The sequence below is a fragment of the Protopterus annectens genome, chromosome 9.part0, assembly GCF_019279795.1.
Source record: "Protopterus annectens isolate FY-2018-M chromosome 9.part0, PAN1.0, whole genome shotgun sequence".
NCBI classification, from domain to species: domain Eukaryota; kingdom Metazoa; phylum Chordata; order Ceratodontiformes; family Protopteridae; genus Protopterus; species Protopterus annectens.
In genome coordinates, this window is record NC_056743.1 from 288764127 (window position 1) to 288785138 (window position 21012).

A 21012-nucleotide genomic window follows, 5' to 3' on the forward strand; every position below is an offset into this window, starting at 1 on the left:
CAATTTATGCTTGAATACAGACAGGGATGAGCTCTGTTTATGCGGATGAAGAGTCTGCTCCAGAGCAGCAGTGTCCTCCGAAAAATATAACTATTGCTCCAAACTGTTCTGCTGAAGTTGCAGAAGAGGTTCGGATTCCTAGACAGAGTACTTCTGATGCCATCCGACTTGCTGATCTGCAGTAGATCCATCAGTACTGGGTTGGAGCAAGTCTTGTATGCCAGACACACATCACCTCTTAGCAGTCTGTAGGATACACAGTACAGTGACAGGGCTTTGAGTCAATACAGTTACTGCAGGTGTCTGGATGTATGCTGAAGGACGCATTATACTTAATGACTGGCCTAATGAGTACTGAATATAGGGGACAATGACATCTCTCTAGTTCTAGACAAAATCTCCTTGTTTATAATCTGTGCAATGTAGAAGAACTTTTTCACGACAGTGGACACATGTTGGTCAAAAGTTAAGTTACTATCCACACAAGTTTCCACATCCCAAACAACCTATTTAACTCTTAGAGATGTACTGTCAATATGTTAGTTCCCCTGGGTATGTGACTTCCCAAAGGATACAATAATGCATTTTTTATTTAGTTTCAGTTCATTACTTTGGCATCAGTTATTTGTTTGAGACAAACCTTCCTGCAGGGTGGCCATGCCATTTGGGGATTCAGTGACTGCCATACCTTTCAACCTCCTAGAGCAAGAAATCTGGGCAAAGGCATAAATAATGGGGAGGGCATAGGCCCAAAAATAGGAACATTTTTTTTTAAATATTGCTCTCACAAACTTAGAAAGTTGATAGAATAACAGGTTTTGTATTAACATAAATTTGTTGAAGAATATGAAGTCTGAAACTCAAAGGCTGTCGTTTTCTGACTTGTTCCTCAAAGATTTTGCTAAAAAAACACAATAAACAGACCTAAAATATGAGGCAAAAATATGGACATTCTGCGAAAATCTATACAGTTGAGAGGTATGGCGACTGCTCCTTCCTTGCAGTCATTTGCAAGCTTATTCAGTCAAAGCATGTTGCTACTGGCTTTTACTTCAGAGAAATAGATGACAAACAAAGGTCCCAGCACTGAACAATGGGAGACCCTACTGGTGACTGGTCTCTTTGTGGAGATAGGATACAGGAGATCAAAATAGGGGGATTTGTCAGCCAGCTGGCAACACACCAGGTGACATAGGGGTTTAATTGCAGTTTATTTAGCTTTTAAACTATGCCTGAATGGCAGACTATGTCAAATATTGGTCCAGGTAGAGGTATGTGGTCTGCACTGGTTTACCTTTATCCACTCCTATGCTGACCTTTTGAAAAAAGCCCACCATGCTGAGTTAGCATAATCTGCTCTTAACAAATCCAAACTGAAACGGATCCATTGTTTGGCATTTCTCTGTCTATTTTGATTAGTTCCATAATAATTCTTTCCATGGCTTTGCGTCTCTGTAACTGCTTGGGTCTATGCAGGGGCCACCCTTCTGCAAGCAAATGACTTTAGCTGTTCCCATTTGCTTGGTAAAAAACCTGCATAGAAGCTAAGCATGAACAGCACTTTTTGGGGAGGCCAAATCGTGCTTCATGCTACTTGAGACACATGCAGGGGATATTGTCAGGACCTTTCGATGCAGCATTTTTAGCTTTTGATTGCACTTTTAGGACTTGGGTCTATAGCTTGAGATAAGCCAGTTTCAGATATATCTTCTAGGACAGATAGAGGGTAGAGTGGGGACAGATAGAGGGTAGAGTGGGGTAAAGTTTTAACTGAATTCATCTACCAGTAGGTTCTCTATACCTTCAGCCTCAGTATAGGTAACCTAGTTCACAATCAGCTCAGAGAATTGCTGCATTGTGCTTCTGAGATTACGAACATAACTAAAAAAGGCCTTGCAACTGTCTTTAGACTGGGTAGTTATTTTAGCCTTAAACTTGTTATTGGTGGATTACATTATGCTCCTGGGTTGTTTACTTCAATGACAAGATCTCTCATTCAGGGGGAAAGCTCTTTTTGTGGTTAATTTTTTTTCCTTCTACTAGAAAGCTTGTGTTGTTTCTGGGGTTCATAGTATGCATGTTAATACAGGGTACAGCTGCATCTATTCAGCTACACACATGCTGGTATAGGGTGGTGGTACACATTTCCTTACAACCTTCTGCTTGCATTATCTGTATGAATCTTAACTGCATAGCTCTAAAATATCCCTTCAAAATCAGGCAATCCTAAACCATCTTGTCCTATTGGGAGGATCAGCTTATCCCAATTAAATCTTGCCCTCTTCCCTTCCAATATAAATTCATTCTAGTTTTTATTAATTATTGTCCAAAAATTCTCTTGTTGATAAAAATACACCTGTACATAAAACTAAACGAACTAAAAACATTCACTGCTTGTATCTTAATATCCATAAACAAAAGCTTCCAGTTTCTCAGGTTTTTCTTGTATTATCTTTTTAGTCTTTTCCACATATCCTTAGCTGCCATAATAGAAGCCTTTTAACCTAGACTCTATAAAATATTACGTATTATCATGTCCCTGTAAATATGGTTATTGCTTAACCAATTCATGTTGGGGTATATAGCTTGCAATTATAGCCTTAATGTTTTGTCGTCATTAATTTTATCTCTAGAAAAAGGCATGAAACTATCTCAAAATGCTCTACAATGCTGATATGTCATTTTATGGATTTATCACATAAAACACTAGGCAAATTACATCCAACAGTCAGGATCATCGTTGTACAGTTAATGCTGTCAAATGTTTACCTCCCCTCCACAAAACCACTCCATGTATATCAATTTTGGCAAAACATCTGCTATTCATTTAACTATTATAGACAAACACTTCATAACCATGGTTTAAAATTGAAAAGGGTCTATATGAAGCAGGGTCTGATGGTTTTTTGCCCTCTTTAGATAATCTAGCAACCACCACAGCTTTCTTCCAAATGTTGGTGCTTCCCCTTCTTTTAAAATACTAAACAAAATCTTCCAGATTTTTATTACTTTCTTCCATCCTAAGTTCCAAAGTTGCACAGGAATACCATCTGCTTCTGGACACTTCCATTCAAACTGATAATACATCCTTATCCTCATCTCATATTCTCTCCTATCTTCTCTCCTATCTTGACTATTAATTGTTCCACCGCATCTTACATTTGTGCTCTTTCTTAGTTTCCACATTTCTCTGCTACATAAAAATTTTCATAACATTTCCAAAATGTCTCTAATACCTCTGTAGGATCTCTGATCTTGCTATCCACTCTAGCACAACTACTGTACTTTGGGTAATAATATGTAAATCCTGTCCAAGTTCCTTCTGCTGAATTCACATCCTCCATACCAAACATATTCATACATTTCTTTACAACTCTACCCTCTTTTGTTTTATTTTCCCTTTTACCCCCCCCCCCGATACATATTCACTAATGCATATCAAGTTTTAGTCCCCAACTTAAGTAATAGTCCCTATTAAAAGTGGATTATTTCTCCCAAAATTTGCTTAATCTCTATATGGTGGAATATAAATGTATACCAATGTGATCCTCCTTTGCCAACAGCCTCTTACTACAGCAAATCTGCCACTGTTTTTTTTTTTTCTCTTCTATCACTATTGGAGCCCCTGAAGCTATCAGTATTATTACTCTCATTTTCCTATGTCCCCACGTCCCCTGATATTATTCTAAGTATTCATGCTGAAGTTGTTTGTCAAATTTACATGCTCATTTATTTCCAAATATGTCTTCTATACTATTGCTATTTGCACACTGCATTTTTAGCATACTTCAGCACACTTTCTTTTTGTCTATACCTGTAAGGTCATTTGCATCCCAAGACACTATAGATAGAGTAGAGTAGTTAAGATAAAAAAGCTATAGATAGAGTAGAGTAGCTATAGATAGAGTAGAGTAGTTAAGATAAAAAAGCTACTGTTCTCACCTGTTATACAACATTTTTTGTCTTTTTGTGTGCATTTCCAACTTTTGGTTTACATGCACACCTTAAGGTCTGGAGGCTTGCAGTTGATTTTTTCTTATCTCCATATAAACCTATGACACATTTTTCAAGACGTTTTTACTTTAATGAAAACTCTCAAACGAAAAAAATACATTTTCAGAGCACTCCCATTCCCTATAAGTTTAGAACACACACACACACAAAACTATGTACATTTCCAACAAATTTTAACCCTCTTGATAGGAGCAACTGGTGCAAAATGACAGCTGCACTCACAGACATGAAAACTTATGTTACCTATGCTAAAGCACATTACAGTCTGTACTCCCACATACACCAATTGCTGTCTTGCTGTCTGTTCTTTTCTTATCTCTAGTTCCCTCCCAGATGTGAAAAACATCGTATATGCTTTCAGAAAACAATACCAAAGCTCTTAAGAAAAAATGCACATGCTTCCTTTAAATAAAACTAAAATGTAAAGTGCTCTACTGAATGCAAAGTATTATGGCTGCTGGGGAGACTATTATCTCTTATTCACTTCCCATAATTTCAACCTTTATTTTTCATTGAACTGCTTCTCATTGTACCTTTAAAGTTTGCATTTCACTGAGCAAAGAACGCTTAGAACTCTCAAGATTAATTGTTTGCACCTGTAGCCAGCAATGAAAAAAACAGCAAACAACTTAGCAGATGGATTAAGGAATTTTTGTAAACCTTTCCTCTTATACTGTAAAGCCTATATTTCTTACAACTAAGAAAACATACTTGTTTATATCTTTTAACATTTATAAGTCAATGAAAATATGCCCTCTACATTTAAAATATGCATGACTGCACACTTTACAAATCTGTTTAACAATACAATATGTTTATATCATGAAATGTTTTATACAAATAACAATAACATTTGTTTTACTTACAGTTGCTTCTTTTTTTCCTTATAGTGTCCAAAGCATTAATGACAGTGGGGTATATGCTTCACAGTCCCCCCACAACAAAAACATTACACGTCCAGTCTTTTTCAGCTTTTTTCTTGCAAAGCCACATTTCATAAATGTGACTGATGCTTTATAGTCTCACATTTACTAATGCGACTATTACTAGTCTTCTTCCTGATCATCTCCATCTCCCAAAAAAGATTCTGGTTCAAGCATAAGGTACCTCTGATTCTTCTATTCATCTCATGTGCTTTTTTCTGTCTCTTGAGTTTTCTTTGAACACTGGAAAAGGTATCACTAGCAAAGTTTCTCTATGAACCTTATTGTCAGAAGAATGAGAAGCAGAGTCCCGTTCTGTTTGCTGGCTCACTTTTTGTTGGATAAACTTTTTTTTATTTACTCTTAGCATTTTCTGGATTTGGAAATGCATTTGATCCTCTAAGATACAGCATCTTGAATCTCACACCTGCATTTCAACATTCCCTGATTACTGGGATAAAATTTGCTTCTCTTCTACCTGGTGTACAATAATCACTTTCCACGAATGCCTTGTGGTCTACAATCTTCAGTACTTTTTCCTTCTGCCACAGTTTTGTCAAGATTATTTCTGCTTGTATGTTTGCATCATTTCTAATATAGGTCTTGGCTGCTTCCTCGTGGCCAGGTTTGGAGCATACGCTTGACGAACCCCTGCCAAATAAAAACACCAACCCAACTTCCTATTTATGCTTTCATAAAATTAATAGTCTGCTCCTCCCAGCTTCCCTGCTACAGAATAAATGTTTTTCTCTGACAACTCTGCCTTCTAATACTACTTTTTTGAAACAGCTCTTCTTGATAAGGTTCTTAGTCAGCATTTTCTTTATTTCAGCCTCTGAGCTTTACAGTTTTTATCAGTCTGAAGAGCTACATCAAGCTTCTTCTATTTTTCTCAGACTTTTATTTGTGTTGATATATTCCTTCAATGTTTCATTTAATTTAATCACTTTTGAATACATTTGATTTTTCCTCCAACTTTTTGGAAGCCATCTCTTGTACTAAAGCTTGAACTGCTTTTTGCTGAACAGTCACAGAATTCCCTTAACCTTTTCTAGTTGAAATTCCCTTAACCATTTCTAGTTGATTTTCTTTCAGGTTCAACAAATTTCTTCTTTGCTGGCATCTAATGTAGTTACTTGCCAGTAACTGACTTTTACCCAAGCTGCCAATTTTTCTGTCACTCATTTCTCAGTTTCTGCTTTCACACAGGCAGCTGACATTAGTCTGTTGGAACAGTGTAGCCATCTTGGAAGTGCAGAACATACTATCCTTATCTTCACTCTTATAAAGAATCTTGGCCATAATCATATTTTTCTGTAATACTGCAATGTCGATTCTTTTGCTTTATTACGTTAGACTTAGCTACCATATCATACTGACTAAATTTCAATTGTCCTGTTCCAAAAGGCTAACATGGGTTTCTTTAAGAAAGGAGACTTGTATTTTGTTCATATTTAAGTACTTAGTAAAACAATCTCCTTTTTGATTACTGTTAAGGCCCTTAACTTTTCTTACTTTTTCATTTTGCAAATCTGTCAAAATTTTCAGCCAGCTACAGTTCTCCTTTAAAAAGAAAAAAGTACAAGCACCTTAATGTACCTAATCTTATAAAGTTATGAGTACAGAGTATACTCATTATCAAAATCTGAAAAGTACCAAAGTCTCTAGTTTAATATATGTTTGACTTAACTACCTTCTTACCCTGTTATCTATGAAGAAAGTGCTGACTATAATCATTCAAGTTCTACAGCTCTTAAAGAAACCACAAAGAAGTGACTCAAGACTTATACTTTGTCCTGCATTCCTTGTGTGTTTTGTAACATGCTCAAAGTAATCTATAAGTGTACTTTTACTTAATACTAACTAGCAGTTGAAACTGAGCCATGAGTAAATATAAACAATACCAGCTCAAAGTACCACAGAAACAAATTTATTAAATCCTTTAATAAAACAAGCTATCACAAAGCTTTCACACAGTGTGCTTCATCAGGTTTCATAGAAACAAAAAACACATTAAATACACGCTGAATCAAGCCACATGAATAAAATTAATTTATTGACTGATTCTAGTTTACTTCCACACTTCTTGTGATTTCAACACTGATTTAATGCCAATGTTTTCGTTCAGCTTAAACGGCACATCAGCACCAAGTAAATGAATCTATTTATACTATTCATTTTAATTTCTAGTTACAATATCATCACATTTTACCTTTTCATTAATAAGGCATACTATAACAAACATTTTTACTTGCAAAAAAATACATCTATAACATTTCACTTATAATAATGTAAACTGATGTAACAGTTTTCTATCAATTTAAAACCTATACTGAAAAGTAACAATCTTTCAGTGTTCTGTCAACTCTGATCATTTCAAATTTCTCTTACTATTTCTGTCTTTTTTTTTTGACTACCTTCTTTTCCACCACCAATTCTTTCCCCTTATACTTCTAATCCAAATTCTTCCCCATGTCCCAACTTACCAGAATTCTAATACTTTAGTTTATGCTTTAGAAGGGAAATACATTTTTCAAGTTCAATACCCACTGTTCTGCACATAGTTTTCTTCCTTTTCAATTTACATTTTCGCTACTTCTTTTCTCTGTTCCTCTCGCTCCTATGACTTTCTAGAAGATGTTACCTCACTAAAAGCCAGCGTTGACCTAAATAATAAAATAACTGATAATATTAATATCTCTATTAAGACTTTCTTTAACTTTTAAGTATTACAGAACTTGCATTCTATTATGATGGTCACATCACCTGCATTAAGGCTTCTGCTTTAAACTGTTCAGCAATCCATATAATGTCTTTTCATAATTTTGGCTTAGTAATTTAGGATGTCACATCTAAATTTCCTGCTTTCAAAGGCTGCCAATTATAGTATTATGACAGGGATGAACACAATTCATAAGACTCACAGGACAGTTTAACAAAAGTCATTCAAGACATGCTCTGTTTAATATTTGCCATCCCATATAACCTATACCATTCTACAGCTATTTCAGTTTTGCTCAGATGTAACTTAAAAATAATGATGATGAGACTGGTTTTCTGGTTTAAACACTAAAACCATGGCTGGCATTATACTTATCTGTTACAATAGAGCCTCTTTACTTGTAGAACAGTAATTTCCTACCCTCCTGTTGTCCATAACATGCAACCTTTATTTATCCAGTGCACATAAATAAACTATCGTTCTGGCAATTTCTAATTTAACTTCATTTATTAAGTTTGATAAATAAACTGTAGCACTCACTCACCCATTGTTTCCATGCAAAATATTTTACTTTTTGATGTTTAAAATAACTGACACTTCCAGTGTAGGAGAGTGCTCACTACATCATAATGACATTGTACAAGTAAGTAACCACAATAAATGTTTATCTGACTCTTCCCCTTTTTGGCCCATAATGCAAGACGACACAATATTTTAAGGTAGACTTTGCATGCAAGCATAAATAAATGTCTTTCAAGGTCACCACAAAGCTGAATGTGATTCAGAAAAGCTGAATGTGATTCAGATACTAGCAGCACACACACACACACACACAACACTGAGCCATATGACAGGATTGCCCTTGAATTCATTCTCCAGAGGTGGGAAACAACAGTCAACACCCACATATACAGAAAACTAAACATATGCATAAATTAAATGTAACATTTAAAAACTGACTTGAACCATAAAATATGAATTGGTTTCATTTACTAAATGAAAAAGCATTGATTTTTCCTCTTTAGGTAGTGCTCGTGAATATTCATGAGTCAATTAGCATATGGAAACTTCTTTTAGTCACACTGGCTGTTCTTTAAAAGAGAAACATGAGCAATAAACTTCTTAAAATAACTTATTAGTATTTTGAATTACATATATGTTTGGTTAGTTGACATATAACATACTACTCTACTAAACAGATTTATGATATCCTATCTTAATGCTGTTCAATTTTTATCCAATCAAGCATCTGAATGATTACATTTAAATACACAATAACAGAAAAATATGGATTATAACATTCCACTACTACATTCAAATTTATGAAAAAATTCCAATAAAAGAACACAAAAAGTTTTATATCATGTTACTTCAATTTATTTATTGAATTTATGGAGAAAACAGGAAGACAGCAAAAAATTCAGATCTGTCGTTTGCCCATAAGTAGTTGTGGAAGAAGGTGTGTTACCACTCTTAGTTTCTTTCTTATGCCATCACTCCAGGTGTTCTTCACCAAAGATGTTTTCATAGAAACATTAGGCCAGTCAATGTCCTCAGAAGAAGGCATTAAACTGTTGTTCTTTGCAAAGTTTTTTTGCTTCCTCAAGTGGGTTAAAAATCCTTGGACCTAAAGATAGGAATGCTTTCAGTCTCGTAAGGTATAATAAATGTACCTTGATATATTATTTCCTTTTAACATTTTGATTGGGGCAACACTTTATACTGCTTTCTAGAGTTTTTATTGCACAGCCATTACCAAACTTGTGGTATTTTGATTCATTTTATGGGGAATTTCACTCAGGCTGCTTTACAAACCAGTCCTTTGTCTACGAAGAACAAAAACGTTACTAGTTATCTTGGTGCTGCTGCTAAGTTTGTAGGAACTGGTTTCAAAATTACTTTGTTGGTTCCTCCTACACTAAAAGAAAGGGATTTAAAATCTGAGAAACCCATGCAGTTAAAAATCAAATTATTCCATTTCCTTCTATCTTCTCCAGTACTCCAATTACAAATGCCTTCTATGAACACCTCCAGGACTGCATGGATCAGGCAATCCCAAATAAAACCAAGACTCTTTCCACAAAGGGCAAACGTCCAGTCTGGTGGACCCCAGCCATTAACAAACTTTTCAATAAGAGGAGAAAGCTATTACATGATAGAACAAAATCCATAAAAGGGAAGTCACCCCTGATCATTATTAGTAAAAAAATACGAGCAATCATAAAATCAACTAAGGCCAATTTTGAGAGAAAAATTGCCATGGATTCAAAGGACAATCATAAGGCCTTTTCAGCTATGTTAGGAACCTGGGTGGAAACTCCCAGATATGCTCAGAATTAGTCCAAAATGATACAAAAATCACTGAACCCACAGACATTGCCAACATACTGGCAGACAGGTTCAGTGCAAACTTCACCCCTCTCCCCTAAAGGAGAGATAACTATCCCAGCAGAGTGTAGCCTCCCGGACATCTCAAATGCGCAGGTGAAAGCTGCTCTCTAAAGCTAAAAACACAGCATCAATGGGACCAGATGGTGTCCCCGGCTGTGTGCTACACGAGCTAAATGAGGAATTAAACCTGCACATAAGGCAGCTGTTTAATCTCAGCCTTACCACAGGATACGTGCCCAAGGAGTGGCGCACGGCAACTGTTGTCCCACTCCACAAAGGCGGAGCCTCTACGGACCCTGGTAATTACCGCCCATAAGCTTAACAAGTCTAGTCTGCAAAGCTATGGAGAGGATCATAATGGAGCTCATAAACAAAGATATAGGGACTTGCAGACATTGGACCCGACCCAGTTTGGCTTTGTCAAGGGAAGATCATGCCTTTTGAACTTGGTCGACTTCTTCGAAACAGTCACCAAGGCCATTGATGAGGGAAAGGCAGTCCATACAGCCTACCTTGACCTTGCAAAGGCTTTCACACAATACCCCACTCGGTATTGTAGAAAAACTTACCAGCTTAAATGTAAACCCATATGTCACAAGATGGGTTGCAAACTGGCTTAAGGACAGAACCCACAGGATTAGAGTTGCTGGCGCTGTGTCAGACTCCAAGCCGGTCACAAGTGGTGTCCCACAGGGCTCGGTCCTTGGCCCCCTATTGTTTGGCATCTACTTCTCAGAAGTACAGGCCAACATGGGAGGACTTTGGCTGACAAAGTTTGCAGACGACTGCAAACTGGGCACCATAGTGGAAAGTGCATCGGACACGGATATCCATCAGAAGGGACTCATGGAAACAGATAGCTGGTGCCAGAGCCATGGCCTGAAGTTAAACGCCAAAAAATGTATAGTCATACCCTTCGGGAAAAACAAGGTAACCCCAAGCTACCATATAGGTGGCAATCCACTAAGCACAGAAGAGGTTATCAGGGACCTGGGGACCCAGGTTGACAGTGGCCTTTCTTTGACACTCACATTGCTAAAGTGGTTAGAAAGACCTTCTACATTGCCCACCTGATCATGAAGGGATTCACATCCAGATCTAGTGAGGTCATTGTTCCCTGTACTCTTCACTTATCAGACCAATGATCGAGTACAATGCCCCATTCGGGATGTATCTCACCCAACATCTGCAGCAATTGGAGAGACCCCAAAAGTTCCTCACCAAAAGGATAAAGGGACTCCAAAATCTGTCATATGCTGCCAGATTGAAGAAACTCCAGCTCTATTCAGTCGCATACCGTCTGCTCAGAGGTGACATGTGCCTGACATACAAGGCCATGTCCAACCCGGAATTAATGGACATGCTACACCTCAAAAAATCCAAATCCACCAAAACCACTAGAGCAAGCGACTTAAACCTTAGCACGGATATAAATAGGACGTGCTGGAGGGATAGATTTATCACTCAGACAGTGGCGGCTGGTGACTTCAAATCACAGGGGGGCTGCAGGAGACGCTGAATGGGCGGGGGCAAAGGGAAGGGTGTGGTCAACTAGAAAGGGGAGGAGCTATGCACAAAACCACAAAAACTAACTTTAATTAAATACGCTGCCCTGGGTGGCAAACCATCATTATGAAAGTCCAATCAAGACAAAAATAAGTGTAGAAGAATAAAAATATTTCAATGCATTGGCTGCATGACAGCTTACTTAATATCTAGATGGAAACAAAAGGTTGTGAGGCATGAAAAAATAAATTACTTTTTAAATACATTACTGGAATGCCAGTCAAAATCAAGTATAAGAAAAACCAGAAGCACTCAACTCAAACTACTTCTCCTTGCACTGCAGTTCTAATATATTCAGCTTTATTAAAGTACCAAGCAACATGCTGAAAGTAGAAATCTATGTGATGCCCCCACTTGTAAAAATGTTTCTTATCCAAAAAAGACCTGCTGCCTGACGTTTCATGGGGAAAACATGATAAAAGTAAAAAATGAAAAGCAAACAAGAAACAAGCTCAAGATACATTGCTTAAAGGATTACTGTACAGGTTATGGACCACACATGATTGGCATTCTGTTTAGTTTACGGGTAAAGCCTGTAGAGATGACTGGAAGTCTCCAACAAGTGTAATGAGCTTTTTAAAATAATGGAATCCTGTCCTTTAATACCCAAGGCTTATACATTATCTAGTCAAGTATTCTCTGCATGGCAACAACAGAAAGGCTTTCAATGTTGGCAATTCTTTAACAGTATGCTTATTAAAGCTTACTTGCATCTTACGATGTCAGACAAGCTTACCTTATGGTCATTAAAGCATTGCTACTTAAACACAGAGCAACAGGCACTTTGAGTAATAAGCATAAATCAACAGTACAAAAATATGACAGAAACCAGACCATTCTGCAAAATCAAGGACAGACGAAAAGCCACTGTAGTACTTATGCAGTGTGTCCTCCCCATCCAAGGTAGATACAACTACTCCTTGCCTTGCTTGGACACATCCAGAGTCACTACATGGGGAGTGGGGTGCAACAAGCATGTCACAATTTGAAATCTCTCTGGCTGACTGTGATGGCCCTGACACATTTGTCATACCTCTCAACTTCAAGAGCAAGAAATCTGGACAAAGCCATACACAGAAGTGGGACAAAGGCACAACAAGAAGGACAATTTTTAAATATTGCTCTAATAAACTTAGAAAGATAATAGAATAGGTCTTGCATTAGTATGAATTTTCTGAAGGGTATAAAATCTGAAACTCAAATGTCTGTCATTTTCTAACTTCAGTCTTTAGTGATTTGTCACTAATTTGCCAAAAACACAATTTTATGAAAAATGGACCAAAAATGTGATGCAAAAATATAAAATAGACACACAATACAGCTTCTACCTGTCAAAGAAGGGACACTTTAATATTAGTACTGCTACCTTGAGCAGCTGACAAAATAAAAGAATCTACATGCATTTCAAGTAATCTATAACTTTGATTATTACAGTTATTTCTTAATTGTAAACCCTCCATGTTTTCTTCCAAAATTGCTATTTTATGGAGGGATTATTAGGGGAAGAGCAACATTTTGAGCCAAAAATTGGGGACAGTTGAGAGGTTGGCTATGCCTAATTCTATAAAGCAATTTATTTGCATGTACCTCTCAACCTGTTAATGCAGTAAATCTGAACAAGGCCAAATATATTGGGGCACATATAAACAGTACTAAAATTGCTCTTGTATAAATTGAGACAGTTGATAGAACGGCTCTTACTTTAACATGCATTTTATGAAGGTTATGAAGTCTGAAACTTATTATTTAGTGACTTCTGGCAAATCATTTAGGAATTAAAACTACAAATTTTATGAACAACAAACCAAAAATAAGAAGCAAAAATCTATTCATTCTTTGAAAATCTGGACAGTTGGGAGGTATAGTTCAGCTGGGCCTGTCTGAGTTTGCTGCCCTTCCCCTGACAAAATAATGGTTGAACTGGAGCCTCTGCAGCCATTCCAATTAACCATTACTTGGCTATTTCACTCCATTTACCATAAACACTAATGTGCATACTGCTTTACTTCAATGATTGGACTTCATTTGAAAGTTTTATTTTGTATTTTACAGCACAAACATTAAGTAATCTGTTAAACAAAGCAATGCAGTCTCACAATGAAAACTTAGCATTAAAACTTCTCTGCCCTTGAAACTCACATTCATTGAAACAGCATTGAAACCCACATTCAAAGAAAATACATTTTGCCAGTGGCAGATAAAGATTAATTTTGGGCTGTTTTCAATCATAGGCCCCTTGCATATGAAACATACATGTGCTCTTTGATACACCTTCCTCATTGTACTAAAAATTATATTCCTTGTACAATACAGTACACTTGTTAGAGGGTGTTTTAAATTTGTTTTGAACATTTTTCCAGTAAGCAATGAAACAAAACATATGCACCCATAATGGCAAAACTGCCCAGTTGAGAACATTTATCATAAAAAGTCTACTCAGACTTCCACAGTCCACCATTATTAGTAAATATACACAATTCTACAGTCCACCATTATTAGTAAATATGCACAATTCCACAGTCCACCATTATTAGTAAATATGCACAATTCTACAGTCCACCATTATCAGTAAATATGCACAATTCTACAGTGCACCTTTATCAGTAAATATGCATAATTCTACAGTCCATATTCAGTGAATTCAGTTCTTGCCATAGCTGTCAACCTTAGCACAAAACCTGGACGAACTAAGCCAATAATGGGGAATACAGTCCCAAAAATAGGGACAAATTTAAAATATTCATCTTATAAACTTAGAAAATTGCTAGAAAAAAGGTTGTGCTACTATGTATTCTGAAGAACATGAAGTTTGAAATTCAAATGCCGGTCAATTCTACTGCGGACAGAACAAAACAATTTTCAGCAGAGACGCAGGGATTAATACTGCAGACACGTCTGTGTAAAATGGCAGGGCATCAGAGCAAATCCACACAAACACAGGCAGGAGATGCAGACTCCACACAGAAGCCACCCCAACCAAGAATCAAACCAGAAAACCTATAGCTGTGAGGCAACAATACTACCACTGCACCATCAAATCTGCAAGGAATTAAACATTCAGAAACCTGAAGGCTGAAATTCAAATGCCTGTCAATTTTACTGCGGACAGAACAAAAACAATTTTCAGCAGGGATTAAAACTGCAGACACGCCTTTGTAAAATGGCAGGGCACCAGAGCAAATCCACACAAACACATGGAGGAGATGCAGACTCCACACAGAAGCCACCCCAACCAAGAATCAAACCAGAAAACCTATAGCTGTGAGGCAACAATACTACCACTGCACCATCAAATCTGCAAGGAATTAAACATTCAGAAACCTGAAGGCTGAAATTCAAATGCCTGTCAATTTTACTGGACAGAACAAAACAATTTTCAGCAGAGATGCAGGGATTAATACTGCAGACACGTCTTTGTAAAATGGCAGGGCACCAGAGCAAATCCACACAAATACAGGGAGGAGATGCAGACAGAAGCCACCCCAACCAAGAATCAAACCAGAAAACCTATAGTTGTGAGGTAACAATACTATCACTGCACCATCAAATCTGCAAGGAATTAAACATTCAGAAACCTGAAGTCTGAAATTCAAATGCCTGTCAATTTTACTGGACAGAACAAAAACAATTTTCAGCAGGGATTAAAACTGCAGACACGTCTTTGTAAAATGGCAGGGCACCAGAGCAAATCCACACAAACACATGGAGGAGATGCAGACTCCACACAGAAGCCACCCCAACCAAGAATCAAACCAGAAAACCTATAGCTGTGAGGCAACAATACTACCACTGCACCATCAAATCTGCAAGGAATTAAACATTCAGAAACCTGAAGGCTGAAATTCAAATGCCTGTCAATTTTACTGCGGACAGAACAAAAACAATTTTCAGCAGAGATGCAGGGATTACAGACACATCTTTGTAAAATGGGCACCAGAGCAAATCCACACAAACACAGGCAGGAGATGCAGACAAACAGAAGCCACCCCAACCAAGAATCAAACCAGAAAACCTATAGCTGTGAGCAATACTACCACCTCAATTATGCAAGGAATTAAACATTCAGAAACCTGAAGTCTGAAATTCAAATGCCTGCCAATTTTACTGCGGACAGAACAAAACCAATTTTCAGCAGGGATTACAACTGCAGACACGTCTTTGTAAAATGGCAGGGCACCAGAGCAAATCCACACAAACACATGGAGGAGATGCAGACTCCACAGAAGCCACCCCAACCAAGAATCAAACCAGAAAACCTATAGCTGTGAGGCAACAATACGACCACTGCACCATCAAATGCAAGGAATTAAACATTCAGAAACCCTTAAGTCTGAAATTCAAATGCCTATCAATTTTATTTAACATTTTTAATCAGGACAGTCTGACTTGGAACAAATAAACAAATTTTCAGCGGAGGCCCAGGAAGAAATAATGCAGACATGTCTTTGTAACATGGGAGGGCACAAAAGCAAACCCACACAAACACAGGGAGAAGATACAGACCCCACAAAGAAGGAACCCCAGCCAAGAATCAAACCCAAGAACCTGCAGCTGTGAGGCAACAATGCTACTACACCATCAAATATCAAGCATTGCAACATTTACAAACCACAGATATTATGAGGAACAGATCAGATCGAATATGAGGTAAAAATCTGAAATTTTTTAATGGTGGTGGGTAGGAACTCAAGTCTTTAACACCTGCATACAGGGTACAGGGTTCAAGCCTGAGGCATTCCTACCACACCACCATAAGCACCTGGGGCATTTTCACACACACACACACACACACACACAATCTCCCCAGTAAAGCACAAGCACCATACACAAACTCCAGTAAAGCACAAGCACCATACACAAACTCCAGTAAAGCACAAGCACCATACACAAACTCCAGTAAAGCACAAGCACCATACACAAACTCCAGTAAAGCACAAGCACCATACACAAACTCCAGTAAAGCACAAGCACCATACACATACACAAACTCCAGTAAAGCACAAGCACCATACACATACACAAACTCCAGTAAAGCACAAGCACCATACACAAACTCCAGTAAAGCACAAGCACCATACACAAACTCAAGAAAAATAAACATTGTAAATTAAAAGGCACCTTACCTGAATGAATACATCCAGAGTTAACGTCCAGCACATACACATCCCTTCCCGCAATACTGAAGACCCGCGAGATCCACATGCTCCTTCCCGGCCGAGATCCCTGAGGCTCTGTCCCGAGTCCCTGCTGCTCCTCTTGCAGTCCGGACGGGTCTGTGCACTGTAAAAGTGCACAGACGCCTTGTGTCCCCTATGGGATGGTGCCTTGAGCATGCGCATAGACCGATAAGCCGACGGTCTATGCGCAAAGTCCAATTTTAAAAATGTTTTTTTTTTTTTGTTTTCTTTCTTTTTTTATGTTTGAGGGGGCTGCAGTCCGGCAGCCCTATGCCACGAGCCGCCCCTGCACTCAGAGACTCCCTATGCTGTGGAATAAAATCCCAGTCCATGTGAGGCAGAGCACCTCGCTGACTCTGTTCAAGAGAAATCTAGACCTGTGGATGGGAGATCGTAGGTTTACCCCGGGAATCATCTCTGTGTCACTGCTGGACAGAGGCACAACAAACTAATGGGCACAGTATTTTTTCATATAAGGGGTAAGCCTACAAAATTTGGGCTAGGCTTATAAATGCCTTAGGGCAGATAGCCTAGTATAAACCTATGAACCTATAAATATTCTTATACTGGTTCTTTGTCCCGTTTCCAAGGTCTTCAATTTTTATTAAGTAACCAAGTGTTTTGCTTCAATAGGAAGTCTGTTGGGCTATCCTCTTCCTTCATCCTTTCATCACTGCAATTTAATGCATTTTTTATCCTGGGCATGTAAACTTTATTTTTTCAAAGATTTCAGCATCTTGGTCTGGTTTAAAATGGTGTCTTGTACATTGTCTAATTTAGTTAGAGAATTAGCAGTTTTCAAAGTGAGGCTATGGATAAGTGACAAAAATGCTGAAACTTTTTTTCATTGACATTTCTGTAAAGGAATACTTTGAGCACTCATCTGTAGCAGTAGTTCAAGTAAGAAAAGATTTCTTGATACGGCAAATTTCTTTTCTTTTTTTTTTTCATGTATATATCAATTCCAAAACAAAATACCTTCTTTTCTGTCTGATTTCTCTTCCACTTTCACGTCAAATTCTGATTTGCATAGGCTCTTTACAGGTGCTGCTTTCCAGTAATCACCTTGGATTCACAAGGCTCTATTTTTAGGCACATGTCATTATGTTCTGTAGAATCCTCCTGTAATACTCTTTCCAGAAAATGAAAATTACTTACTAATATACCTGTTCTGGTGAACTGCACTTAGCTAGATTTAATTTTTTGTTGATACTACAAAAATATCACTTTGGTGAATAAAAACAGAATGTAAGGGATTTGTTCCTAAGTAAGGTTCAATCTATGAAACATAATCAATATAAACTAGTATGACTTGATAAGAATATAAATTTTGCTAGACATTTGTATTCCAAACATTTTACTTTTTTAAAATTTCACTGTGGCTCATCTTACAAAAACATGGTTCCGAACTATCCAGCTTTGTTGTTCAACAGGGCTTAAACTCTAAGAATGACCTGAAGGCACAAGTTCAAATAGTGATTCACAAGCTAAACCGTCAGGCAGGGGAGGGTGGAAATGATAGGTTGATGCTCATTTCCTATGGTACAAGAAGGTATTTGTTGACCCCAGTCATTCAGTCAGTTAATTTTCTCTCAGAGGCCTACATCACACCAAATGGGCGTGCCTTCGCTGAAGGTTGGGTTTCGGGCTGGCAACTCGCACCATAAAAATCTACTGCCAATCATTAGCGGACCATTCCGCTGTGGCGACCCCTAACCGGGAAAAGACAAACAACAAACTGGTCTTTGACCATGTACATAGTTTCGAGAACTTGTTTTGAAGGCTGGCCTAAATTTTACTTTGAGATTTACTTTCTGAATTATTTACTTGACATTTGTTAATTGGGTATGTCCAACTGAGCATGAGTCCATTTTCAGTGAAGCATAGCTCTCAACCTTCCATCTTCAAAATGAGGAACACTAGCCCTCATAATGTGGAAAAAATGGGCAAAATGTGGAACACATACTAATGGCTTACTAACAACTTCAACTAGGAAGGCCATAGGATGGTTAAAATATGCTGGTTTTACTTATAAAGAAGATATTTTAATTAATTAATATGATTCATTTCTATTTACCATGGATTTCACTTAAAAAATCCTAACACTGAATGTGTGACAGTCTTTCAATGTGGAACACTGAGGAACATGAACTTTTTAAGACCCCAAATGAGGTACTTTCCTCGTAATGAGGTACACAAGAGGTATGCAGTGAAGGCCCAGGGAGAAAAGCTCCACATAGAATACAAAGCAATGCATTGTTAAGCAATAAATCCTGAGAAAATTTAAAATTACAATTGAATACTCAAGTACACAAGTTAACAGTAGATACCAAAATAAAAATAACAAATACAATATATGAATTAAATGATGCAGTAGACAGTGAGGTACAGGATACAAGAAGCCAGTGATGGTTGAAGTCATATACAGATTTTCAGATGTACTACAAGGCAGAACAAGGCACAGAGCTCTGTAGTAGAAAAGCACTTTACACAAAAAATAAATAAATAAAAATACAGACAAGTGGAGAAGATGGGTGCAGTACAAAGGCAACATAGAAGAGACATCAGAATAGTAGACAGTGGTATGCTAAAATATGCAAAGTATATTATTTTTGATAATACGCTGCAAATAGTGCACAATGTATCATTTTGATGTTGCAGTTCAGGGTGACACATTTTTCAAATGAAATTATAACAATATAATGTAACTGTTCTGTTCGTTCTTTTTTTCCACTTGGCCTTGCCAAATTAACTGTAAAATAAATTATCTGGAAGGATTTGTGCTTCAGTGAACATCTGGGATCAGTCTTTTTATTCGTTGTTCTTGTCTTGTCCACTAAACTGAAATGCTCAGCATTTTTAATATAATAGAGATGTCCACTCTAGCCATAAAACTGATGAAGTGCAATGCCTTTCCGGATACTGTAAAACAGTGTTATAAAACATAATCAAGAAAGGCAAACATACTGTTTTTTCAATTATACTTGAACATTTTTAAACTTTAAATTCATTTCGTAAATGACATGTCACTGTTTATCAAAAAATATTATTCATTACAGCAGATCGGGTAGCAGTCCATTTAAATGTAAATCACCACATCCGGAGCCCATAGGTGCAATAAGAATAGATACTTTAATCCTACATCTACTTACAGTGAAACTACTTTCTACACACGTGTGGATCATAGATTACTTCACTTAATCATTTCTTAAAAAATCAGTACGCCCAGGAACATTAAAAAGACGCGAAAAATAGAAAGCAACGAACGAACGAGCACTATCTTAGAAAGTACAACGCAGTCAGGTTACTAACCGCAGGTCAAAGTTCAAATAAATGCCGAGCCGTCTCACCCAGAATGGTAATAGAGAGGGTCTTCTATTACCTCGACAGCTGCCACTACAAAGTAAATAAATATTTAAAACGTTTCTTAATCTGGTCAAGAAAAAAGTGTTTCCTCGCTAAAACAACGTTTTGACAACTACAGTCCCTGAAATGCATATAATTTTGTCAAACTACTCATCGTCCTTCCCCTCTGTGAGCAGTACAGCATCGTTCCGTTTTCTTAGTCACTTTGTAGGTAATATAGTTAGCCTGGATAATACAGCCTTTGCCGTTGGCTTATTCTATGCGTCGCACACCTGCGGATAAGTGATATACACTGACAAGTCTAGCGTCACAGCATGTTTAGCAACCTAGCCCCATCTTTAAAATAAAAATGATACCGAACAGGTAGCGGTTTATTTAAAAAAAAAAGAAGAAATCTCAAACTCAGTTGAAGTTTTAAACTTCGACGAAAAAACACTTACCTTTAACCTAAATTCTCGGGCAACTTTCCTCTCCATGTTTTAGGCTTCCTGATGCGGTCGTCGTGTCGTAGTTACCCTTTCTCTTTCGCCTCTCCCTTCCTCTCTCTCTCTCTCTCTCTCCCCTTTCTGTCAGTTATTATGTGCCTGCGCTGCAACTTACCAACTAGAGGAACGCAGCAGCCAGGCTCTCCTCTCTCTCGCACGCTCCCTAGAGCCTTGGTAATAGTAATCTGAAGTGCAAAGTTCACTGGCAGGCGGAGCGTTAGAAGATGGTAATTCACAGTACCATCGGTAGGATCATCTGATCTGTCAAGTTTTGTGGCTAAGAAAATATGGGTTGTACTTAATGTAATTGTACTAATAGTCAATTAAGTCTGCAAGTTTGTATCTGTTATATATATCATAATAATATT

General features: G+C 37.6%; 1 protein-coding gene across 2 annotated transcripts in view; it reads right to left on the reverse strand.

Moving 5' to 3' along the window:
• The window catches only part of USH1C (USH1 protein network component harmonin), a 3114702-nt gene extending 3093803 nt beyond the window's left edge, over window positions 1-20899 (reverse strand). Inside the window, exon 1 of one of the 2 annotated variants that reach the window (XM_044082874.1) lies at window positions 20600-20899. In XM_044082874.1, the coding sequence (XP_043938809.1) occupies window positions 20600-20635 (36 nt within the window). In that variant the 5' untranslated portion in view covers window positions 20636-20899. The remainder of the gene's footprint in view (window positions 1-20599) is intronic. The other variant, XM_044082873.1, reaches the window with a different exon arrangement.
• Window positions 20900-21012: the final 113 nt, after the last annotated feature.